The sequence below is a fragment of the Rhinopithecus bieti genome, unplaced genomic scaffold (genome assembly GCF_001698545.2).
Source record: "Rhinopithecus bieti isolate Rb0 unplaced genomic scaffold, ASM169854v2 scaffold_71387, whole genome shotgun sequence".
NCBI lineage: Eukaryota > Metazoa > Chordata > Mammalia > Primates > Cercopithecidae > Rhinopithecus > Rhinopithecus bieti.
In genome coordinates, this window is record NW_016826726.1 from 388,257 (window position 1) to 414,056 (window position 25,800).

General features: G+C 52.1%; 1 protein-coding gene across 2 annotated transcripts in view; it reads left to right on the plus strand.

Annotated features, from left to right (window-relative positions):
* DLGAP4 (DLG associated protein 4) overlaps window positions 1–25,800 on the plus strand; it is a 174,404-nt gene that overhangs the window by 63,128 nt on the left and 85,476 nt on the right. For both annotated transcript variants that reach the window (XR_001883682.1, XM_017863514.1), the window contains exons 2-6: window positions 6,790–7,860; window positions 11,247–11,488; window positions 15,222–15,336; window positions 18,189–18,239; window positions 22,191–22,431. Coding sequence is in view for 1 of the 2 variants with exons in the window: in XM_017863514.1 (XP_017719003.1) it covers window positions 6,862–7,860; window positions 11,247–11,488; window positions 15,222–15,336; window positions 18,189–18,239; window positions 22,191–22,431 (1,648 nt within the window). In the remaining variant the exon portion in view is untranslated. The remainder of the gene's footprint in view (window positions 1–6,789; window positions 7,861–11,246; window positions 11,489–15,221; window positions 15,337–18,188; window positions 18,240–22,190; window positions 22,432–25,800) is intronic.

Here is a 25,800-nt window from a genome sequence, read left to right on the forward strand (position 1 = left end):
GGAGGCAGAGGTTGCAGTGAGCCAAGATCGTGCCTTTGCACTCCAGCCTGAGCGACAAGAGCAAGACTCCATCTCAAAAAAAAAAAAAAAAAAAAAAAAGTTAAACATAGAATTACTATGTGATCCAGCAATTCCGCTTGGATATTAACCCAAAAGAATTGAAAAGAATTGAAAACAGAGACTGAAACAGATACTTGGATGCCATTGTTTGTAGCAATATTATTCACAATAGCCAAAAGGTAGAAACAATCGAAGTGTCCAGCCATAAAACAGAATGAAGTTCTGACACACGCTACAACATGGGTGAACTTAGAAAACAAACATTATGCTACATGAAATAGGTCAGACACAAAATGACAGATGTTATATGGTTCCACATATTGGGAATATTTAGCATAGGCAAATTCAGAGAGACAGAAAGTAGGTTATATATTACCAGGGGCCGCCAGGCATGGGGCTAACGCCTGTAATCCCAGCACTTTGGGAGGCCAAGGCAGGCATTTCACTTGAAGTCAAGAGTTTGAGACCAGCCTGGCTAACATGGTGAAACGCATTCTCTACTAAAAATACAAAAATTAGCTGGGTATGGTGGCATGCGCCTCTAATCCCAGCTACTTGGGAGGCTGAGGCATGAGAATTGCTTGAACCCAGGAGGCAGAGGTTGCAGTGAGCCAAGAGCACCACTGCACTCCAGCCTGGGTGACAGAGTGAGACTCTGAGACTGTCTCAAAAAAAAAATAAAGAAAAGAAAATAAAAGAAATTACCAGGGGCTAGGAGAAGGAGGAGAAAAGAAGTTTTTGCTTAATGGGTACAGAGTTTCTGTTTGGGGTGATGGAAAGGTTTTGGAAATAGATCGTGGTGATGGTTACACAACATTGTGAGTGTCCATAATGCCACTGAATTGCACACTTAAAGATGGTTCAAATGGCAAATTTTATGTTACATGTATTTTACTACAATAAAAGTAAAACCTATGGGAAATAGGAAAATTTATAGATACAGATGGTACAGATACAGTATGTATAGATACAGACTGTGGTTGTCAGAAGCTGGGAAGAGGGGAAAATAGGGAATGACTGCTTATTGAGGATGGGGTTTGCTTTTGGGGTTATGAAAATGTTTCAGGGCTGGGCATAGTGGCTCACACCTGTAATCCCAACACTGTGGGAGGCTGAGGCAGGAGCACTGCTTGAGCCCAGGAGTTCCAGACCAGCCTGGGCAACATAGTGAGACTCCTGTCTGTACCAAAAAAAAAAAAATAAGTTTTTTCTAATTAGCTGGGCATGTACCTGTTGTCTCAGCTACTCAAGAAGCTGAGGTGGGAGGACACTTGAGCCCAGGAGGTCAAAGCTGCGGTGAGCCATGATCACACCACTGCACTCCAGCCTGGGCAACAGAACAAGACCCTGTCTCGAAAGAAAGAGACTGGGTGCAGTGGCTCATGCCTGTAATCCCAACACTTTGGGAGGCAGAGGCGGGTGGGTCACGAAGTCAGGAGTTAGAGACCAGCCTGGCCAACATACTGAAACCCCATCTCTACTAAAAACTACAAAAATTAGCTGGATGTGGTGGCATGAACCTGTAGTCCCAGCTACTCGGGAGGCTGAGGCAGGAGAATTGGTTGAACCCAGGAGGCAGAGGTTGCAGTGAACTGAGACCACGCCGCTGCACTCCAACCTGGGTGACAGAGTGAGACTCCATCAAAAGAAAAAAGAGAGAGAGGAAAGGAGAGGAGAGAGAGAAAGGAGAAAGGAGAAAGGAAAGGAAAAAAGAAAGGAAATATTTCAGAACTAGATGGAGGTAGTGATTACACAGCATTGTGAATTTACTAAATGTCACTAAATTGTACACTTTAAAATGACTAATTTTATGTTTCATTAATTTCTCCTCATTTTTTTTTTAAAAAGGACAAAAGGGCCGGGCGCGGTGGCTCAAGCCTGTAATCCCAGCACTTTGGGAGGCCGAGGCAGGCGGGTCACGAGGTCAGGAGATCGAGACCATCCTGGCTAACACGGTGAAACCCCGTCTCTACTAAAAATAAAAAAAATTAGCCGGGTGTGGTGGCGGGTGCCTGTAGTCCCAGCTACTTAGGAGGCTGAGGCAGGAGAATGGCGGGAACCCAGGAGGCGGAGCTTGCAGTGAGCCAAGATCACGCCACTGCACTCCAGCCTGGGCAATGCAGTGAGACTCTGTCTCAAAAAAAAAAAAAAAAAAAAGGACAAAAGGATGGGCACGGTGGCTTACGCCTGTTATCCCAGCATTTTGGGAGGCCAAGGTGGGTGGATCACAGGAAGTCAGGAGTTCGAGACCAGCCTGGTCAACATGGTGAAAACCTGTCGCTACTACAAATACAAAAATTAGCCAGGTGTGGTGTTGCATACCTGTAATCCCAGCTACTAGGAAGGCTGAGGCACGAGAATCACTGGAACCCAGGAGGCAGAGGTTGCAGTGAGCTGAGACCGCCCCATTGCACTCCAGCCTGGGCGACAAGAGCGAGACTCTGTGTCAAAAAATAAAAATAAGGCCAGGCGCAGTGGCTCACGCCTGTAATCTCAGCACTTTGGGAGGCCAAGGCAGGCGGGTCACGAGGTCAGGAGATCGAGACCATCCTGGTTAAGATGGTAAAACCCCATCTCTACTAAAAATACAAAAAATTAGCTGGGCATGGTGGCGGGCGCCTGTAGTCCCAGCTACTTGGGAGGCTGAGGCAGGAGAATGGCATGAACCCGGGAGGCGGAGCTTGCAGTGAGCCAAGATCACGCCATTCCACCCAGCCTGGGCGACAGAGTGAGACTCCATCTCAAAAAATATAATAAAATAAATTAAAAAATAAAAAGAGAAAAAAACTGGAAAAATAAAATCCATACTCGGGAAAATATATAGCTTTTCTATGACACATTTATTAGAGTATAAGGAGATCAGAAAACAAATGAACTAAACTTACAACTCAAAAAGATGGAAAAGGTATTAGAATAAGAGAGAGTGCTGAACCCAGCTTTAGCAGGGATAAGGGAGGGAGGCACCTTCTAAGGGGAGGGTTGAACCTCTAGGACTGTACTGTCAACCTGGCAGTCACTTGCCACATGTGCTATTTAAATTAATTAAACTTTTTTTTTTTTTTGAGATGGAGTCTTGCTCTGTCGCCAGGCTGGATTTGCAGTGGTGCGATCTCAGCACACTGCAACCTCTGCCTCCTGGGTTCAAGCCATTGTCCTGCCTCAGCCTCCCGAGTAGCTGGGACTACAGGCGCCCGCCACCATGCCCAGCTAATTTTTTTGTATTTTTAGTAGAGAATGGGTTTCACTATGTTAGCCGGGATGGTCTCGATCTCTTGACCTTGTGATCCGTCTGCCTCGGCCTCCCAAAGTGCTGGGATTACAGGCGTGAGCCACTGCGCCTGGCCTAAACTTTTTAAAATATTAAAAATTCAGTTTCCCAGTTGCACTAGCTGCATGTCAAGTGCTCTGTGGCCCAGTGGCTACCATATTGGACAGCACAGATCTAGGGGAAGATGGACAAGAAACTAGAAAACAAGTAAACATGTGAGAGTTTCCCAGAGCAGTGAGAGCTATGAAGAAGTCCTGAAGGGTGTGAGCTTGGCTAGCAGATAGACAGCAAGAGATGGGGACAAGGCTGGAGAAGCTGGTGGAGACTGGGCCATGCCGGGCCGGATGGACATCCACTCTTTGCTGAGGCCGCACCTGGTACTGTCCCATCCTCCTCACCCTCTGCCCCTCAGCTGGTGGATCCAGCCCCCCACATTGTCCCCTTTCTTTGCACCTCCTCCAGTTCAGCAGGGCCAGTGGGCTGGTGGGGCCTGCATTAAGAGTCAAGAAGACCTGGGTTCCAGGCCTGGTTCTGTGTGACTTTGTGCTGTCTGATTCCCAGACTGGTGCACTTTGAATCATAGGATGTTCTAGTGGTCACAGTCTAAAACGGATTGCAGAGCTGCATTCTCTCTGGAAGTTCTAGGGGAGAATCCATCACTTTTTTTGAGACACAGTCTCACTTTGTTGCCCAAGCTGGTCTCAAACTCCTGGCCTCAAGCAATCCTCCTGCCTTGGCCTCCCAAAATGCTGGGATTACAGGTGTAAGCCACCATGCCCAGCCACCTCTGCCAGCTTCTGAAGCCTGCCTGCATTCCTTGGCTCATGTCTCCGCATCACTCTGATCTCTGCTTCTGTCAGCACATCTCCTCTGACTCTGACCTTCCTGCCTGTTTATTTATTTATGTATTTATTTTTGAGACAGAGTCTCACTCTGTTGCCCAGGATGGAGTGCAATGACACAATCTTGGCTCACTGCAAACTCCACCTCCAGGTTCAAGTGATTTTCCTGTCTCAGCCTCCCAAGTAGCTGGGATTACAGGCACACGCCACCACGCCCAGTAATTTTTGTATTTTTAGTAGAGACGGGGTTTCACGACGTTGGCCAGGCTGGTCTCAAACTCCTGACTTCAAGTGATCTGCCCCGCCTTGGCCTCCAAAAGTGCTGGGATTACGTAAAGGTGTGATCCACCATGCCTGGCCCATGCCTGTTTCTTTTCTTTTCTTTTCTTTTTTTTTTTTTTGAGACAGAGTCTCATTCTGTCACCCAGGCTGGAGTGCAGTGGCACGACCTCAGCTCACTGCAAACTCTGCCTGCTAGATTCAAGTGATTCTCCAGCAGCCTCAGCCTCCCAAGTAGTTGGCATTACAAGCACATGCCACCACACCCAGCTAAGTTTTTGTATTTTTAATAGAGACGGGGTTTCACTGTGTTGGCCAGGGTGGTCTCAAACTCCCAATCTCAAGTGATCCACCTACCTTGGCCTCTGAAAGTGCTGGGATTACAGGTGTGAACCACCATGCCCAGCCCATGCCTGTTTCTTACAGGAACCGTGTGATTAGCTTGTGCCCATCCAGATAATTCATGATAGTCTCACCGTCTCAAGATCCTTAATCACATTTGCAAAATAACCACACCTGCCAAGTTCCTTTTGACAGGGTCGTGGGCATATTTGGGGACCATTATTCTGCCCTCCATGCTTGATGTCAGCCAGAGCTTTTGTGCTATGACCTGACCCAGCCCCTCCGAGAGCCCTCCCTCCACAACCCTTGTCCTCACTTGCTCTGCTCCAGCCACACTGACTCTTTGCCAATCCTCAGCACACCAGGCTCAGGCCAGACCAAGTCTTGGGACTCCCACGTACAGGGCCTGTGGGGGCCGGGGGCTTAGAAACCTCACCAACCTTTCTGCTCCATGGCAGACAGGAAGACCGAGGCCCAGGCCCAGAAAAGGGAAGGGACTTACCTAAGTTTTGGACTAGTATTTCCAGGATGACCCCATTTTACAGCAGGGGAAACTGAGGCACAGCAACTGCACCTAAATCCCACCCTCTTGTGAGCCCTTGCCTTTTCCTGAGGATGTGCCCCCGTTACTGACTCTGAGAGCTCTATTCCAGGCTATCGTTGCTTCATCTCAATTGGAAATGATGGGCCTATGGGCTTGTTGGCCTCTTTGGTGTCTGAAGCCCTCAGCACCTGCCCAGCAGTCACACTTGGTAGACATTGGGTGAAGGGCAGAGCAGGTTTTTGCAGAGGGCTTACATTTGACATAGGAATTCCTCTGTTAAAGAGTTGGATGGTACTGCCCTCAGACCTGGAATAGATGGGCCTTGCCCTGGGTCCTCCTTTTTGGAAGGCCTCTCTAGCCAGGCACAGTGGCCCTCAGGTATAACCCCAGCACTTTGGGAGACCAAGGCTGGAGGATCGCTTGATCCCAGGAGGCCAAGGCTGCAGTGAGCTGTGACTTGTCGCAAAAAAAAAAAAAAAAAAAAAAAAAAAAAAAAAAAAAAAAAGCCAGTCATGGTGGCTCACGCCTGTAACCTCAGCACTTTGGGAGGCCAAGGCGGGCAGATCACTTGAGGTCAGGAGTTCGAGACCAGCCTGGCCAACATGGTGAAACCCTGTCTCTACTAAAAATACAAAAATTAGCCATGTGTGGTGGTGTCGGCCTGTAATCCCAGCTACTGGGCAGGCTGAGGCAGGAGAACCACTTGAACCCGGGAGACGGAGGTTGCAGTGAGCCGAGATCACACCTGTGATCTGTCCCTGTGACTCTGTCTCTAAAAAAAAAAAAAATCCTCTTTGGCCCTCTAAAAGCCCGTGTTTTTCCCCATAAGGCAAGGAGAGTTCAGGAGTCCTGGAGACATGCCCACCAGCAGACTGTATTCCCCCATAGACCACCCTGGATACTGGGAACCCTGGGATTCCCTGCTAAAATGACCCAAGCCTGCCTCCAGGGCCAGCACAGGGTCCTCCCATGGGAGGTGGACCCTGCCACAGGGACCATCCTGGGGTTCCGTGATGACTGTTTAGAGGCCTGTGGACAGAGCTAGGAGATGTGGGCTGGGGTATTTGCATCCATGTGGCCCCTCTGGGTGAGGGACAGAGTCTGAAACGGAAAGAGAGTGGAGGATGGGCAGCCCACCACTCATATTCCATCATGGAATTCAGAGGAGACCCAGAACTCTGCGTTGGAGCCTGGCTTTCCAGGTTGTTTTGAAGATACAGTCCTCAAGCTAGAACAATGGAAGATGTGTTTGTCTGATAGTCGGTAGCTTGAGTTGTAACTTTTATTTACACATAGAGTACGTGGGCCTCAGTGTGTACTCCTGTCCTCAGGCCCACAACATGGAGGACTGGCTTCAGAGATCCTCCCAGCCTGGCGATCTGGATCTGACCTTCCTGGCACCCCTCCCCCAAATCCAGCTGACCAGCTGACTGCTTTCTGTCTTCTCTCCCCAGGATAGCTGCCGCCCGGGAGAGGCGACCCGGGCGCCCTGCTAGGGTGACGGCCCCTGCCCTCGGCCCGGGATCATGAAAGGCCTCGGTGACAGCCGCCCACGCCACCTCTCCGACAGCCTAGACCCACCCCACGAGCCCCTGTTTGCAGGGACCGACCGCAACCCCTACCTGCTGTCGCCCACGGAGGCCTTCGCCCGTGAGGCCCGCTTCCCCGGGCAGAACACCCTGCCAGGGGATGGCCTCTTTCCCCTCAACAACCAGCTGCCCCCGCCCAGCAGCACCTTTCCCCGCATCCACTACAATTCCCACTTCGAGGTGCCAGAGGAGAGCCCCTTCCCCAGCCATGCTCAGGCGACCAAGATCAACCGGCTGCCCGCCAACCTCCTGGACCAGTTTGAGAAGCAGCTGCCCATCCATCGTGATGGCTTCAGCACCCTCCAGTTCCCCCGTGGTGAGGCCAAGGCCCGTGGTGAGAGCCCTGGCCGTATCCGCCACCTGGTCCACTCAGTCCAGCGGCTTTTCTTCACCAAGGCACCCTCACTGGAGGGCACAGCGGGCAAGGTCGGTGGCAATGGCAGCAAGAAGGGTGGCATGGAGGACGGCAAGGGCCGGAGGGCCAAAAGCAAGGAGCGGGCCAAGGCTGGGGAGCCCAAACGGCGCAGCCGCTCCAACATCTCAGGCTGGTGGAGCTCCGATGACAACTTGGACGGCGAGGCCGGCGCCTTCCGCAGCAGTGGCCCAGCCTCCGGGCTGATGACACTAGGCCGCCAGGCAGAACGCAGCCAGCCACGCTACTTCATGCACGCCTACAACACCATCAGTGGGCACATGCTCAAAGCCACCAAGAACAACACTACCGAGCTGACCGCCCCACCACCCCTGCCCGCACCCCCAGCCACCTGCCCCAGCCTTGGGGTGGGCACTGACACCAACTACGTCAAACGGGGCTCCTGGTCCACTCTGACACTCAGCCATGCCCACGAGGTCTGTCAGAAGACCTCGGCCACCTTGGATAAGAGCCTGCTCAAGTCCAAATCCTGCCACCAGGGTCTAGCCTACCATTACCTGCAGGTGGGTCTCTGCCAGGGTCAGGGGTGGGGTGAGGGCTCTGGGGACGACACCAGTTTTGAGGCCTAGCTGTACCACAGATTCACTTGGAAAGTCGCTTCATTCTGGGCCTCTGTGGCTCAACTATAAAATGGGTGGCCCAGTGGTACCTGCTAATCAGGGAGTCCTTCCACTGGTCATGCTCTCAACAGAGATTAATTAGGGCCTTTCTGAGCCCAGCCCTGAGCAGGGACTAAAATATGTTCCTGCCCTTTAGAAGACAAATCTGGAAGTTGTGCCATCCCAACCCCCTCACAGAACCAATTGCATGGCCTTCTAATTGCCAGCCTCTGCCTGCCACCCCCATCAGACTGACAGCTGTTTGAGGACAGGGATCACATCTGATGCAGCCATGTGTCCCCAAGACCCAGGACAGGGTCTGGCATGCAGGAAGTGCTCAGGAAATGTAAGTGAGAGAGGGGTAGATGGACAGATGGACAGTTAAATGAACAGAGTCAGAAATAAAGAAAACACAGTCCCAAAGATTAGGATACTGGGAAAGACATGAATGGTCATGTCAGTGTCAGCAGAGTGTCATGGGGATCAGTACCGAGAGCTGCAGGGACCCAGGGGGTCCTAACCCAGCTTGGGGGAATACCTTCTTCTTTCAAATGCTAACACTGATTCAGGCACTTGCTGTGCACCAAAGCCACATGGCTTGAAAGTGGCAGAAGGCTGAGACATCACTGTGGCTGCACATTTCCAAATGGCTCTCAAGGAGGGTAGAGCAAGGGGCTGTGAACTGAATGGCTCCCCAGGGCAAAGCCAGGCTGTGGGTGGAAATTACAGAAAGCAGATTTTAGGTGGAAGGAGGCGCTTCTGTAGGTAGTGAGTGCCTCATCTCAGGGGGAATGCAAGTGCAGGCCTGGCCAGCCCTTGGGAACTCTAATGAGTCTTTTGTTTTTTTTTAAGACAGTTTCATTTTTGTTGCCCAGGCTGGAATGCAGTGGCGCCATCTCAGCTCACTGCAATCTCTGCCCCCACCGGGTTCAAGCAATTCTCCTGCCTCAGCCTCCCAAGTAGCTGGGATTACAGGCACCCACCACCATGCCTGGTTAATTTTTTGTATGTTTAATAGAGACGGGATTTCATCATGTTGGCCAGGCTGGTTTTGAACTCCTAACCTCCAGTCTGCTTCAGACTCCCAAAGTGCAGGGATTACAGGACTGAGCCACTGCGCCCAGGCATTTTTTTTTTTTTTTTTTTTCCGAGATGGAATTTCAAACTTGTCACCCAGGCTGGAGTACAATGGCGCGATCCTGGCTCACTGCAACCTCCACCTCCTGGGTTCCAGTGATTCTCCTTCCTCAGCCTCCCGAGTAGCTGGGATCATAGGTGCGAGCCACCACGCCTGGCCAATTTTTGTATTTTTAGTGGAGATGGGGTTTCATCATGTTGGCCAGGCTGGTCTCGAATTCCTGACCTCAGGTGAGGACCTGCCTCAGCCTCCCAAAGTGCTGGGATTACAGACGTGAGCCACCACGCCCAGCCATGAGATGCATTTTGAACGAGATGATCTTTGGGGTCTAACAAAGCCCTGACTTCTTATCATCTTGTATGAAATACCAGAAACAGTGAGACATTTTCTTTTTCAATAGGAGGAAACTGAAATCCAGGCAGTATTTGATATATTTAGGGCTCTTGTGGTTTTGAAACTGCTTCCTTGGTTTAGAAGCATTAGGGAGGGTGATGTGTGACCGGGCTTCCTCTCAAAATGGTATAGTTGGGTCTGATCATGTAACAATGCCGCAGAAACACCATGAGAGGGTGGCCCTGTGGGCCCTGGAGTCTGTGCTGCCTGCTTGGGTGACAGGAGGTGAGTGGGTGGCTTAGCAACAGTTTCTGAGCAGTGATGTACAAGGCCACATTCCCAAGGGACACTGGGGATAGTGGGGCTGGACTAGCAAGTGGCTTGTAGGCAAAATGCACTGGTCCTAGGATGGGCAGTCTGCTGAGGGTTTATGGGAAGGCTGGGTGGGGCAGGAGTGGGAGTCCTAGACGTTACCTTTCCTTTGTGGAAAGTGGGCCTCTGGCATGGAGGGCATGGAGAAGGGTGCAGTACCTGTGTGGGTGTGGCCCTTGGGCAGTGTGCATATGTGTATGTGATAGAGAGTGGGCATGCCGTGTACACTCAATATGTGGGCTTGGACATCTGTGGTGACATGTGTAGCCTGCTGAGGGGTACGCTGTGTGCATGTGGAGGCGGGAACAATGCAAGGTGGATACATGTTGTGTGTCCACAGTGCAGTAGTTGTTGGTGCAAATGTCCAGAGGGAGGGTAGTGGGAAGGTGAGTGTGCTCTGTATATATGTTGCATACTTGTGGAGGGGTTGCCATGACGAAGTGGCTGCTGGTGTGTGTCCTTGGTGAGGTGTGTGGTACACTGGGGATACTGAGGGGCATGGGGCGTATGCTTGTTCTGTACATATTGAGATATGTGTATAGGATGAGGCATGTTCACTCTGTGCACAGGCTGTGTGTGAGTGCTGAGATGTGTGCATTTTTCATTACACAGTGACCATCCACTGTGTTTCCGTAACAGTGTAAATGAAATGGCCAGGAATGTAGCCTGTGTGCACTGCCCTGGGGCGGCCAGCAGAGCCTGGCCTCAGAAGGACAGGGGAGGTCCCCTCTGTTGGTTACTGCCACCATAACCACTGGGGACTGGGGGACCAGGGCTGCCCTCTCAGCTGTGACCTCCCTTGCCCTATCATAGCCCTGTTCCGTGGACGGATTCCCTGAAGTTCAGATGGGAAAACAGCCCTTTTTCCAGCTCACCATGTGGCTACCTGACCCGGGGAAGCACTCTGCTCTCTGTACCTCAGTTTTCCTACCTGTGGGACAGAGAATATCCATTGACTCTGGGACCCTGTCCCCCCTCCATGCTGATGTGCCAGGGTCCTCTTGATTCCCCATTCTAGGCTCAGGTTCTGGATCCAGGTCTGGGGCCTCTTTCTGCAAGTGCCTTGCGTCCCTCAGGCCTGGTGTTCTCATCTGTGCAGTGGGATCATAAGCATCCCCTGAGACAGCCAGAGTGAAGTGACTGTGGGGCCAAGTAGAGATGGCTGCAGTGGAGGCCACCGTGACCACAGGGCCTAAGGGCATTGCTTCTGGGGCAAACCCAGCCTGGGATCCATGGAGAAATCCGAGGCTGGAGATACTCTGGCACCCGGGTATTCCTCCCAGCCCAGGGCTCTGCTCTGCTGCCCCTTGGTTTCAAAAGCGGGAAACCCAGCACGTGAGCCCGAACTCTGCAGGGAACGAGGGAGCTTCAGGTCCCGGAGATGGGGGTTCTCGCCATCTACTCATTTTCTGCGGTGGCCCCACTGAGTCCTGTGCCCCATCCCCAGGTGCCCGGCGGCGGCGGCGAGTGGAGCACGACGCTGCTGTCCCCACGCGAGACGGATGCCGCGGCCGAGGGCCCCATCCCGTGCCGACGCATGCGCAGCGGCAGCTACATCAAGGCCATGGGCGACGAGGACAGCGACGAGTCCGGCGGCAGCCCCAAGCCCTCACCCAAGACCGCGGCGCGGCGCCAGAGCTATCTGAGGGCCACGCAGCAGTCGCTGGGAGAGCAGAGCAACCCCCGCAGGTAGGCGCGCAGCTCCACCCCTAGGGTCCCGCCCATAGGCAAGCCCCGCCCACTACGAGTCCTCCTCCCTGGGAGGGCCCTCCCATTAAAATAAGCCCCGCCCGCGTGGTGGCCCCGCCCCTTTGAGCCCCGCCCACTTATGAGTCCTGCTCCCTGAGAGAACCCCTTCATTAAAATAAGGCCCGCCCGGCCCGCTGGTTCACGCCTGTAATCCCAGAACTTTGGGAGGTCGAGGCGGGTGGATCACTTGAGGTCAAGAGTTGGCCAACATGGGGAAACCCCGTCTCTACTAAAAATACAAAAATTAGCTGGGCTAGCGGCAGGCGCCTGTAATCCCAGCTATTTGGGAGACTCAGGTAGGAGAATCGCTTAAACTCGGGAGGCGGAGGTTGCAGTGAGCCGAGATCGCGTCACTGCACTCCAACCTGGGCGACTGAGCTAGACTCCGTATCAAAAAAAAAAAAAGGAAGAAAGAAAGAAAAAGAAAAGCCCCGCCCGCGTGGAAGCCCCTCCCAGAAGCTTTTCTCGCTCCTTCGGGTGAGCCCCGCCCACTTGTGAGCCCTCCCGGGGAAAACCTCTTTCAGTAAGTACAAGTCCCGCTCACCCGCAAGCCTCCTCCCCTAGGTGAACCCCTGATAGGTATGCCCCACCCCGGGAGCCTCGCCTTCCTCCCATTCGGTTGTCCCCCGGAGATCCCAGCCCACAGATGAATCCTGTCCCTCAGCTTCAGATCCAGGTGAACTCGCTGCTATAATGATCCAGGCCCCCTAAGTGAACCCGCCGTCAGGTTAGCTCCCTCCATGAGATCCTCAGGTTGGCCCTGCACTCTGATGAATTGACCTCGAAGAGCCCCGCCAATTGGAGAACCACCCTTTGAGCCCCACTCACAATTCAGCCCTGACCACAGGTGAGCCACATCCTTTGGTAAACCCCAGTAATGAAAGCCACTCTCAGGTGATAGGTCCAGGTAAACCCCTCCTACAGGAGCCACTTCCCCAGGTAAGTTCCACTCCCACAGGTGAACTGTCCCACGGGATCTTGGTCTTCAGGTTAGTAGAGCCTGCCCTAAGTGAGTGCATCACCTGTAACAGCACTGCCTAAGGAAGGCCAGAGCCCGCTGTACCCTTGCCCCTGTAACTGATCCCTGTGGGGAGCTCCAAGATGGGGGAGGGAGGTGAATCCAGAGGTCAAAGAGTGATAGACAGGCTTTGCCTGTCCCAGTGCCTGCCTGGAATTCACCAGCCAAGCCCCATCGTGTTGCTGTAAGGCTTGGCGGAGTTAGAGGAAACAAGCTTCTCCCTAGAGCTTCAACTATGGGGGACAGGAGCCAAGGCTTCATGGAGGAGGTGGCCTGGGAAGACTGAGACAGAGGGAAGAGAACAGGTCAGGTGACACTGGTACCTAGGCAGGAAGAGGACAGTGTTCTTGGAGCAGCCAGGAGTCTAGTTGACTGGGCAGAAGACAGAGAATGGCCTCCAGGATGGAATTCAGGACACCACCAGACAATCCCAGGTCTGCCCCTCTCTTAACCTTAGTTTCTCCATCTTTTTTGGGGGGTAAGTGGGGAACAGGGTCTTGCTATGTCACCCAGGTTGGAATGCAATAGTGCAATCATGGCTCACTGCAACCTCGACCTCCTGCACTCAAGTGATCCTCCTACCTCAGCAGCGTCCTGAGTAGCTGGGAGTACAGTCGTGGGCCACCATGCCCAGCTAATTTTTTTTTTTTTTTTTTGAGATGGAGTCTCGCTCTGTCGCCCAGGCTGGAGTGCAGTGGCCGGATCTCAGCTCACTGCAAGCTCCGCCTCCCGGGTCTACGCCATTCTCCTGCCTCAGCCTCCTGAGGAGCTGGGACTACAGGCGCCCGCCACCTCGCCCGGCTAGTTTTTTGTATTTTTTTTAGTAGAGACAGGGTTTCACCATGTTAGTCAGGATGGTCTCGATCTCCTGACCTCGTGATCCGCCCACCTCGGCCTTCCAAAGTGCTGGGATTACAGGCTTGAGCCACCGCGCCCGGCCTAATTTTTTAAAAGAAGTTTTTGTGACTGGGCACAGTGGCTCACGCTTGTAATCCCTGCACTTTGGGAGGCCAAGGCAGGCAGATCACTTGAGGTCAGGAGTTCAACGCCAGCCTGGTCAACATGGTGAAACCGCATCTCTACTAAAAATATAAAAATTAGCAGGTCATGGTGGTGCACGCCTGTAATCCCAGCTACTAGGGAGGCTGAGGCACGAAAATCACTTGAACCCAGGAGGCAGAGGTTGCAGGGAGCTGAGATCATGCCACTGCACTCCAGCCTAGGTGATAGAGTGAGACTGTCTCAAAAAAAAAAAGAAAAAAAAAATATGTATGTATATATTGCTCTCCCCTTGCTCATCACCCCCCACACTGCCCAGGCTGGCAGTGGCTTCCGTTTTTCCCTCTGCCACTGGATGACCTTCGCCAGTCTTTTTCCCTCTGGGCCTCAGTTTCCCAGGCCTATGTTGCCCAGAGTGGTGTTGAACTCCTCGGCTCAAGTGACTCTTCTGCTTTGGCCTCCCAAAGTGCTGTAATTATAGGTGTGAGCCCCCACGCCTGCTCAGTTTCCCCATCTTTTTTTTTTTTTTTTTTTGGAGACGGAGTCTCACTCTGTCGCCCAGGCTGGAGTGCAATGGCACAAACTTGGCTCACGACAACCTCCACCTCCCGGGTTCAAGCAATTCTCCTGCCTCAGCCTCCCGAGTAGCTGGGATTACAGGCGCACATCACCATGCCCGGCTAATTTTTGTATTTTACTGGAGATGGGGTTTCACCATGTTGTCCAGGCTGGTCTCGAACTCCTGACCTCAGGTGATCCACCCGCCTTGGCCTCCCAAAGTGCTGGGGTTACAGGCGTGAGCCACCACGCCCAGCCCAGTTTCCCCATCTTTAAGTGAAGGGGCTGAGCTGTAGGATCTCTAAGATCCCTTCTAGTACTGAGATCCTACTAGGATATCTATGAGTGACCAGTGGGCAGTAAGGTGGGAGAGGCAGGAAGCCCGGGGCTTAGGCCTAGATTCAAGGGAAGCAATAATAATAACAGTAGTAATAGTAGCAATAATAGTAAGAGCTGCTGTCTGTTAGCACTTGCCCACTGGCCACTGTGCCTGACCCGATGTCCTTTAATCTGCATCACTGAATCCTCACTGCAGCCCCAGCAGGCAGGCAGCGTCATCCCCATTTTAGAGATGAGGAAACTGAGACTTAAGTAAGGGGTAATGACTTGCCCAGGGTCACCCAGCAGAGAAAGCTGGATTCCAGTCCAAACCCTTCTGTATCAGGGGCCCGAGCTATTGGATGCTTGGATTTTATCCCCAGAATGAGGACTGGGGGAGGCCCAGGGTCAGGTAGACATGAGAAAGATTAAAGGACTGGGGTCATGGAGATAAGGGGTGAGTCTAGGGGCCTGATAGAAGCCACTTGAACATCGCCGCAGAGCTGATGCCCTTTGGGAACCCTAGGCTGTAGAACTTAACCCACCTCTGTCTGGCCTCTGGAAATGTCCCAGACCTGCAAGGAGGAAGGAAAGGGGCTGCAGAATTGGGCAGGGCCAGCCTGGGCTTTGAACAGTCAAATGCAAGCTCGTGCTGCCACCCTGCGGCTGCAGTGGGCATCACAGGGGTGGACCACCTGTGCATCACAGATGGTCAAGGCCTCCAAAAGCTGGTTGAACAATGCGTGGGCTGAGCCCTGTCTGCTCCCCACTCCCCACCAGGAGTCTGGACCGCCTGGATTCAGTGGACATGCTGCTGCCCTCCAAGTGTCCAAGCTGGGAAGAGGACTACACCCCTGTCAGCGACAGCCTCAATGACTCCAGCTGCATCAGTCAGGTGAGGGTGGCAGGCAGGCTGGAGAGTCAAGGGGCTTGGGTACTGACTCCCATCTGGGAGGAGTACACCCCCAGGCCCAGCCCATGCTGAGTGGCCCCCAGATGTCTGCATTGTGCTTATGTTTGGTCCTTATTCCTGAAGCCTCCTGTGTGTGTCTCTGCCCCACCGACTGTCCTGTGGCTGGAGAGCACAGTTATGGGGCCTGACCCAGGACCCCAAGGGAGGAAGCCCATACCACCATTGTAAACACAGGATGCCAGCGGGGCGCCTGTCACTTCTCATGGGGTTCAGAACCATGAGGATAGGGAACTAGAGACCTGGGTTCGAGTCCCAGTTTTGTCACTTGACAGTATGAACCCAGGATAGTCACCTCCCCTCCCTGAGCCTCGGTTTCCTGATTTACCAGAGGAAGGTGAGCATTTCTATTTGGGGGCTGTTGAGAGGAATAAGTGGGATTGTGAAGGCGGTGTGCTCAGCAGAGGGTAGCTGCCTTTCTGGTTATTATTAGCATCTTGTGTGGCCTCCAGCAAGTGACTGCTCTACTTTGGACCTCTGTGCCCACCTACTCAGTGGGCAGTTGTGCTCCCAGGCACAACCAGCTCTGCCTGTGTCAGTGAGGAGCACGCTGTGCTACACGTTGAATTTGCATGCCACCCTCTCAACCATCAGCTCCTTGAGCCCTTAACCACCCCCAAAGGTGGCCTTGTTATCCATATTCCCATTTCATAGGCGAGGCAACTGAGGCTCAGAGGGGTGAAGTCATGCAGCTAGGAGAAGGCAACGTTGGGCAGGGATCTGGGGCTGTCCAACCCAGACCTGGACCTCAGCTCCTGCCTCAGCACTTTAGGGTTTGCAAAGGGAGAACCAGTCAGAACCAAAAGGCACCCCGCATTGTGTGGATGGGGAGATGAGCCCCCCGAGAAGGCAGACGCCTGCTGGTGGTAGCAGTTAGGCAGTGGGGCAGCCAGGTGCGAGTCCAGCCCCCTTCAGCAGGAATAGGCCACTGTGCGCAGGCCCAGAACCAGGGTTAGAGGACTGCTTAGAAAGTTTTGGGACCCTGACTCCTCACAACTCCATTATTCCTGGCCTAGCCAAACTCCTTCCCCAGCCCCTCAGACATGGGGAGGGGTAGAGTGCCCCAGCCCAGGGAACCCCCTGCCCCTGCCCCCCTCATCCAGACTCCACCAAGTCACACCTGAACTGCTGTCCTCCAATCCATACTTAGTGGCCACATGGAGCTGTCAAAGCCACACCCCTGCTCAAGACCCTCCCTTGTCTCCCACCTCCCGCAGAGGGAAAGCCAGAGTCCTTACTTGGACCTGTGAAGCCCTGTAAGACCTAGGCCCTGCCTCCCTGTTGGACCCTGCCCCTTGCCCTGCTCCAGCCACACTGGCCTCCTTTCTGCTTCTTATATAGGAGCGTGCCACATCAATCTGCTCCAGGCCCTCCGCATTTGCTGTTTCCTCTTCTCAAATCTTTGCACAGCTGGCTCCTCGTGTTTCAGGTCTCTGCTCGAATGTCACCTCCTCAAAGAGGCTGCCTGTGATCGCTCTGTCTAAAGTAGCCCTCCCAGGCGCTGTTCCTTTACCCTGCTTAACTGACACTGCCTGGAACTAGAATCGTTTGCTTATTTACTTAATGTCTGTTTCCGTCTTAAAACTAGGATCTCCTGGGGGCGGGGGCTTTGCTGTCTTGTTCCCTGCAGTGTCCCCAGTGCCTGGCACAGTGCCTGGCACAGGGCAGATGCTCAGTAGGTGTTTGCTGAATGGACGGCATCCCTCCCTGTCTCTCCCATCCCACCACGTTTTCTCATCTCAGTCTTCCTGTCTGTGTCTGTCTCCGTCTGTTTTTTTTTCTCTCTCTCCCCTCATTCACATTTTTCTCTGATTCTCTCCAGTGTGTCTCCATCTCCATGTCTCTCTCTGTGTCTGTCTGTCCCTCTACACATCCCATCTCCACCCAGGCCTGGGCCTGGCACCTGGGACACCTTTGCCCTTTAACTACACAAAAAGGCTTATGAATCAGCCAGGCTGGGGGCAGCAGCAGGTCTCACCCACCACCCACTGCCCAGTCCCAGTTCTCTCCTAGTCCAGGATCCTCTGACCCCTCACAGCCTCACCCCTAGAAGCTTGAGTGACCCAAGCCACACATTTGGCCCTAAAGTTAGAGATATCCTAGGCTGGGGAAGAGCAGGCTCTGGGCTCCATCCCTAATCTGTATCTCCAGGTGGGCTGCCTGCCAGATGAGAGGCAGCAGACAGAGGATACATGGTCACAGGGGCTAGACCTAAAGAAGAACTTTTATTTTATTTGTTTGTTTGTTTGTTTGTTTGTTTGTTTTGAGACGGAGTTTCGCTCTTGTTGCCCAGGCTGGAGTACAATGGCGTGATCTCGGCTCACCGAAACCTCTGCCTCCTGGGTTCAAGTGATTCTCCTGCCTCAGCCTCCCTAGTAACTCCCACAGGCATGTGCTACCATGCCTCGCTAATTTTGTATTTTTAGTAGAGATGGGGTTTCTCCATATTGGTCAGGCTGGTCTTGAACTGCCGACCTCAGGTGATCTGCCCACCTTGGCCTCCCAGAGTGCTGGGATTACAGGCATGAGCCACTGCGCCTGGTCAAGAAGGACTTTTAAACAGCAGATTATAAGTCCTCAGTAATGCCCAGCCCCAGAAGGAGTGAGCCTCCCATCCCTGGAAGAAGCCAAGTGAGACCTTCTAGCAGCTGGGTCCCAGCCAGTGTGGGGAGGAGGTTAGACCACCCAGCTTCAAGTTTCCTTGCAACTGACCCTGAATCCCCAACCCCAGCCCCAGCCCTGGTCCCCCCATAACCCTCACCCTCTCTTTCCTGCAGATTTTTGGACAGGCCTCCCTGATCCCCCAGTTGTTTGGCCATGAGCAGCAGGTCAGTATGTTTGCCCTTCTCTTCCACCCCAAAGTGTAGGTCTGGGTCTTAGGCCTGCCCTCTGAGTGGTCCCAGCACCCAGTCCAGGCGGGTACAAGCAGAGCCATCACCAGGAAATCCACTTCCAATGGATGGAGTTTAGGCTTACATTGGTGTCTTGACCCTCCACTCCCTGCCCTTATTGCTTCACCTCTGTGTGCCTCAGTTTCCTCCTTTTGAAGATGAGGAAGAATGAGCTAGGTGCTGTGGATGGGGCAATAAATAACTCCAGGACTCCTGCCCTTCTCTCTCCTCCCACAAAGCCTGGGTCAGGCCTAGGGAGACTGTTGAAGTTGGACAGGTCAGGGGCTGGTGGCTGGTGATATTAGCTTCCAGGTCCCAGCCCCCAGATCCCTTGGCTTTTCTCCTTTCTGGAGCCCCAGGAGGACATTTAAAGATGCTGGGGTGTTGGAGTGAGTGTGGAGACTTTCCAGCTTCACACAGGTTGGCGAGGTTATGCTGCTCACAGCACTGTCTGGCTGCCCTAAGGGCACCACCTCCCAGACACTCCTTTCCTGCCCCTGGAAGTGTCCCTCTCCTCCCTCCCAGGCCAAAGACCAAAAACCAGGGGCAGGAAAGGTACTCTGAGATCAACCCCACTTTGAGCCAGGAGGGTGTAAGGGACTTGTGCAAGGCCACACAACCCACAGGGGCAAAACTAGGACCAGACCTCCAGCTACTGATTCCAGCCATGGATACCCCATGTGTCCCTCTCCCCCATGTCACAGGAGCTGTGTGTTCCTCCTGAACACATGATTCAAGAAGTTGTTTAAAGAGCCCACAGTGGGCCAAGCCACCGCTTCCCCATCCACCTTTAATAGGCGAGTGGTAAGGATGTGATGTATTAACATACAAAGCCCCCAGGACAGTGCCCGCTACACAGTAAATCCTCAGTGATACACACACCAGCAGCACTGACCAGCTGGTCTCGCTTCTGATGGCTCAAGAGCATCTTAACCAACATCGACAGACTCCACAGAGTTACCTGTATTCGTGGGTAGAGGTTACTAGGTGCATACTCTCTTGGACTCTATCCTAAGCCTGTGATATAAATTCTCTAATTTCATTTTTACCACAACCCTGTGAAATAGGGACTATAGCCCCATTTTATAGGTGGGGAAACTGAGGCACAAAGCAATTAAGTGACTTGCCCACGTTCATATTGCAAGGAAATGATGGGCCAAGGGTTGGACCTGTGGCAGTCTAGTTCCAGAGCCATGTGGTTCCTGTGTGATCCCAAAGCAAGACCTCATGCCCCCGGTAGTCATGAGGGTCTCTTCATAACTTCAGGATGCAGTTTTGGAGGAGAAACACCTATCTCTTTAACACTCCTTCTGAGTGAATTTTGGGTTTGCCACATGGCCTATATTTTAATTTATCAGTACTATACAGTAGAACTTTCTGTAATGATGGAAATGTTCTATAATCCACACTGTCCAATAAGGTAGCCACTAGCTATATGTGACTTTATTTATTTACTTATTTTTGAGATAGGGTCTCACTCTTGTCACCCACGCTGAGTGCAGTAGTGCAATCATGGTTCACTGCAGCCTTGACCTCCCAGGCTCAGGTGATCCTCCCACCTCAACATCCTGAGTAGCTGGGACTACAGGCACGCGCCACCATCCCTGGTTAATTTTTTATTAGAGACAGGGTCTCACTATGTTGCCCAGGCTGGTCTCAAACTCGTGAACTCAAGTGATCCTCCCACATCAGCCCCGCAAAGTGCTGAAATTACAGGCATGAGCCACTGTGTCTGGCTTACCTGTGGTCTTGAGCAAGTCAAATATGGCTCCTGTGACTATGGAACTTTATTTAATTTTAATCAAAAAAAAATTTTTTTGGAGACGGAGTCTCGTTTTATCACCCAGGCTGGAGTGCAGTTGCCCAGTCTCAGCTCACTGCAACCTCCCCCTCCAGGGTTCAAGTGATTCTCCTGCTTCAGCCTCCCAAGTAGCTGGCACCACAGGCATGTGCCACCATGTGCCACGCTTGGCCAATTTTGAGATTTTTAATAGAGACAGGGTTTCGCCATGTTGGCCAGGCTGGTCTCGAACTCCTGACCTCAAGTGATCTACCCACCTTGGCCTCCCAAAGTGCTGGGATTACAGGCATGAGCTACCACACGTGGCCTAATCAATCATTATTATCATTTTTAAATTTTTTTAGAGACAGGATCTTGCTTTGTCCCCCAGGCTGGAGTGCAGTGTCACGATCATAGTTCACTGCAGCCTGGAACTCCTGGGCTCAAGTAACTGGGACTTGAGGTACACACTACCACACCTGGCTAATTTTTATATTTTTAATTTCTTTTGTAGAGCTGGGGTTCCACTATGTTACCCAGGCTGAATTTTAATTAATTTAAACCTAAATAGCCATACATGGCTTGTGGCTGCCATATTGAAATGCACAGATTTGGCCAGGTGCAGTGGCTCATGCCTGTAATCCCAGCACTTTGGGAGGCCAAGGCAGGCAGATCACGAGGTCAGGAGTTTGAGACCAGCCTGGCCAACATGGTGAAACCCCATCACTACTAAAATACAAAATTAGCCGGGCATGGTGGCACACACCTGTAGTCCCAGCTACTCAGAAGGCCGAGGCAGAAGAATTTCTTGAACCCGGGAGGTGGAGGTTGCAGTGAGCCGAGATCGCGCCAGTGCACTCCAGCCTGGGAGACAGAGCAAGATTCCGTCTCAAAAAAAAAAAAAAAAAAAAGAAAAAATTTAGAACTTTCCATTCACCCTCCAAATTGGGTGACCACCCATCTAATTGTTTGACCTGATGCAGTCTCAGATGAGAACATGAGCATCTATTTCACATAGATGAGGAGAAACTAACCCAGAGAAGATAGTGATGGCCTGAGGTTACACAGCTGGGTGGGACACAGCTGGACCCAGGCCCAGGTCAATCTTTTCCTCCACATGGTCAGTCAGCTTGTGCCCCCTCCCCCTCTGGCCCAGGCCAACCCCCAGGATGTCCACATCTTTGGCCAACTGACTCCCCAGCTTATCCTCTGTGGTCTTCAGTTACCAACATGGCCTGAGACATGGGTCAGATAGCCCTTCTAGAACCCTCAAAGAGTATGTGCATGGTGAGGCCCCTCAAGGCCCACACCCTTGGCTTCAGATTTGCAGGGTCCTAGACAGTCATTTCTGGAGAAATACTTAGGAACCATCTACACAAAGTTGAACTAGATGTAAGATAGCAAATAGCATACACATCACCATTTTCCATACTGTCCATGACAGACATCATTAATCAATCCTCACTGCAACTACCCTCACTCCAGTTTTATCTTCTCCCACCAGACAATTGCTTCAGCTTCATCTCTGGCCTCTGTCTCCATTCCAGACCCCTTTCCCAACATCCATTCTGTATACCAGGGCGAGATTAATTTTCCTTAAATACGTATTTGGAGTGTTGGTTCTGCCACTTCCTCACCGGGTACCTGTGGCAAATGTCTTCCCTTCACTGACCCTTGGTTTCTTTCCTTGTAAAATAAAGGGATTGGACCATAAGATGGTAAATATCCAGCATACCTACTGCCACCCCCATTCCAACATTCAGGACAGACATTGCTAATTGATTATAGACCTCTTTCACACTAAATTCAGATGTGCCCTTAAAATCTATTAATCAGTTTGGACCCTGATTTTTATCACAGTTAATATCCTGAGATATTCCAACTTTGTTCTCATTATAGAGATGGGAAAATTGAGGCCCAGAGAGGTGGGGCTGTTTCTTTCTTAAGGGCTCCATCTGCCCATCACATACCCTGAGTGAGATGGAGCTGGGTGGGCTGAGGTCAGACCTCACAGACTGTCCAGCCCTGCCCTGAGCCCACCACCAAGAACCTCTCCCCCCATCATGGGCAAGATAGCCAGCCCCTCATGCCTGCCTTTGCCTGGACAGGTACGGGAGGCAGAGCTGAGTGACCAGTATGAGGCGGCCTGCGAGTCAGCCTGCAGTGAAGCAGAGTCCACAGCGGCAGAGACGCTTGACTTGCCACTGCCCAGCTACTTCCGCTCCCGCAGCCACAGCTACCTGCGTGCCATCCAGGCAGGCTGCTCGCAGGAGGAGGACAGTGTCTCCCTGCAGTCCCTCTCCCCACCGCCCAGTACCGGCAGCCTCAGCAATAGTCGCACGCTTCCGAGTGAGTACTGTGATGAGGGAAGGGGTTTTTTTTCTTTTCAAGGGGACGCTAAGGACCATGCCTGGTGGGCCAGCCTGGGAGGATACAGGGAGGAATCTGTCTCGGGCTGGCCTGCACCAGGGGGATGGTTGGGAGCAAAAGCAGGAGACCTTGGAGCTGAACTTCCAGCCAATTGGCCACTGGAGCTCAAATGGGGGTCCCAGAGGCAGATGCCATCCTTGGGGGGTGTGGGAGGTATTGGAGGGGGCTGGAGCTTGTGGGGTACTTGGTTGCTCATTGGCTTAGAGCAGCCACCTGCTGTAGTCAGGGCTTCCTGAAACTTGACCTGCCTCTTGGAATTAGTTCAGGTAGGCAAACCTGTAGGGGAGGTTGGAACCTGGAGAGAAGCCTGCCATGAGGGTGGGGTCTGCACTGAGCCTTCTCAAAGGGATGCGTTTATAGGCTTCTCTCATATACACAATCACGGAATACCTTCTGGATTCTTGGGTGTTTTGTTGTTGTTGTTGTTGTTGTTGTTGATGAGACAGACAGAGTCTCATTCTGTACCCAGGCTGGAGTGCAGTGGCATGATCTTGGCTAACTGAAACCTTTGCCTCCCAGGTTCAAGCAATTCTCATTCTTCAGCCTCCCAAGTAGCTGGAATTACAGGCACGTGCCACCATGCCTGGCTAATTTTTGTATTTTTAATAGAGATGGGATTTCACCATGTTGACCAGGCTGGTCTTTAACTTCTGACCTTAAGGGATCTGCTCATCGTGGCCTCTCAAAGTGCTGGGATTATAGGCATGAGCCACCACGCCTGGCCCTGGATTCTTGTTCTAAATCATCTGGAGATAACCCATATGTGATCAGAGAAAAAAGGGGACCCCGTATAACTGAGCAAGCCATGAAATAATAGAAAATTGCATGTTCTCACTCATAAGTGGGAGGTAAACAATGAGAACACATGGACACAGGGAGGGGAACATCACACACCAGGGCCTGTCGGAGGGGGTGGTGGGAGACAAGGTGAGGGAGAGCATTAGGACAAATACCTAATGCATGCAGGGTTTAAAACCTAGATGACGGGTTGATAGGTGCAGCAAACCACCATGGCACATGTATATCTTATTAAGTATTATTAAGATGGTCAAAAAAATAAAAAGAAATAATTGAAAATTAGCTGGGCGCAGTGGCTCACACCTATAATCCCAACACTTTGGGAGGCCGAGGCAGATCACTTGAGCCTAGGAGTTGGAGACCAGCCTGGGCAACATGATGAAACCCGGACTCTAAAAAAATAAAAAATTAGCTGGTCGGGTTGGCATATATCTGTGGTTCTTGCTACTCAGGAGGCTGAAGCAGGAGGGTCATCTGAGCCCAGGAGATCAAAGGTGAAGTGAGCTATGTTCACACCACTGCACTTCAGCCTAGGAGACAGAGCGAGACCTTGTCTCAAAATAATAATAATAGAAAATCAAAACCAAGGAAAAACAGCACAATTTATTGTTTATCAATAGTAGAGAGAGGTTTGAGCTTACTCTGGCAAGCTAGTTCTCCTCCCTGAGCCTCAGTTTCTCCATGTATAAATTGAGGGCATACGCCAGACCCCAGGGAGCTCTTAAGGAGATGAAATAATATTGTGCACCGGACATGTTTAGGCAGGGACTTGCTTGTGGTAGGAGCTTGGTAAGTGGTAGCTGTTATTATTGCTTCTCAGACTTCACTCTGAGCTTCCTGAAAATCAAAAGCAATTGGGGGCTGGGCGTGGTGGCTCATGCCTATAATCCCAGCACTTTGGGAAGCCAAGGTAGGCAGATCACTTGAGGTCAGGAGTTCAAGACCCGCCTGGCCAACATGGCGAAACGCCGTTTCTACTAAACATACAAAAATTACCCAGGTGTGGTGGTACACACCTGTAGTTCTAGCTACTCGGGAGGCTGAGGTATGAGAATCGCTTGAATCCGGGAGGCAGAGGTTGCAATGAGCCAAGATCGAGCCACTGCGCTCCAGCCTGGGTGACAGAGCGAGACCTTGTCTCAAAGAAAAAATAAAAAAGCAATTGGGGTTGGATTGTTGTAGGAAGAGAGGCACTGCTTCAAGTGCTCAACCTGTGTTTGATATAAATAAATGAACTTGAATCCCATAGATATTCTATACATAGGTAACCAATTTATTGACTGAATGAACTTCTATTTGCAGGAGGCAGAGCAAGAAACAACTGTCTCACTATTGCCTGTTGCACCCTCTCTGGTCTCCTTGCCCTGCCAATGGGTTATATCTGGGGCAGATCCTTGAGCTTTTCCAGTCACTTTTAATATTTAAGGAACAGTCTCGTTTTCAGTTAGTAAGGGTCCAATCTGGTCTGATCGGTGTCTTTTTTTTTTTTTGAAACGGAGTCTTGCTCTGTTGCCCGGCTGGAGTGCAGTGGCCGGATCTCAGCTCACTGCAAGCTCTGCCTCCCGGGTTTACGCCATTCTCCTGCCTCAGCCTCCGGAGTAGCTGGGACTACAGGCGCCCGTCACCTCGCCTGGCTAGTTTTTTGTATTTTAGTAGAGACGGGGTTTCACCGTGTTAGCCAGGATGGTCTCGATCTCCTGACCTCGTGATCCGCCTGTCTCGGCCTCCCAAAGTGCTGGGATTACAGGCTTGAGCCACCGCGCCCGGCATGAGCCACGGCGCCCGGCCGGTGTCTTCTCTGTTCCTTGTTCACCTCTGTCTGTTTCTGGTTCCTACACTTGGGAAGGGATGGTAGCCAGAGAGGTGTTGTCTGGCATTGGGACTCTCTGATGCCACATGGTGGCTCTTTCTCCCACTCTGCAGGGTCCCCAGTGCTGTCTTTCCCGGCATGGGCAATCTTCCTTCACCTCACTGTTTCTTATTCCCCCTCAGCTTCTCCATCTGGCAGTCTGCCTCCTCCCCACTCAGCTTCTTTCTGCTAGGGCACCTGGCTCTGCTAGTCAGGCATCTTGGGTAGAATCCTTTGAAGACAACTCCAGCCCTACTTTCCCTCTTGGTGACCACTTAATGCATATGAAAACAAGGGCCTTTGCTTTATGGGACTCTGAAAGTATAGACTGGTCCGCTACAGCCTCTGAAAGTATAGACTGGCCTGCTACAGCCTTCCTTCCAGTCCTGCTGTTACCGGTAGCCCCGCCAGCCTCTCTACCTTCAAGGTCTCCAACTAGGAGCTGAGGCCCAGGTTCTGTGTCCTCCAAATCCAGAAGAGCTCTCCCAGGCTGTCCCAGACACTGCTACAATTCCAAAGGGGCCTCGGGTGAAGGATAACATCTCCCATATCCTCACAGCCATGCGAAGTTCTCTAAGCATTAAGTGGGCCTGGAGGGATAGACAGCACCCCTAGCAATTCTCTTCAAATAAACCATCCCT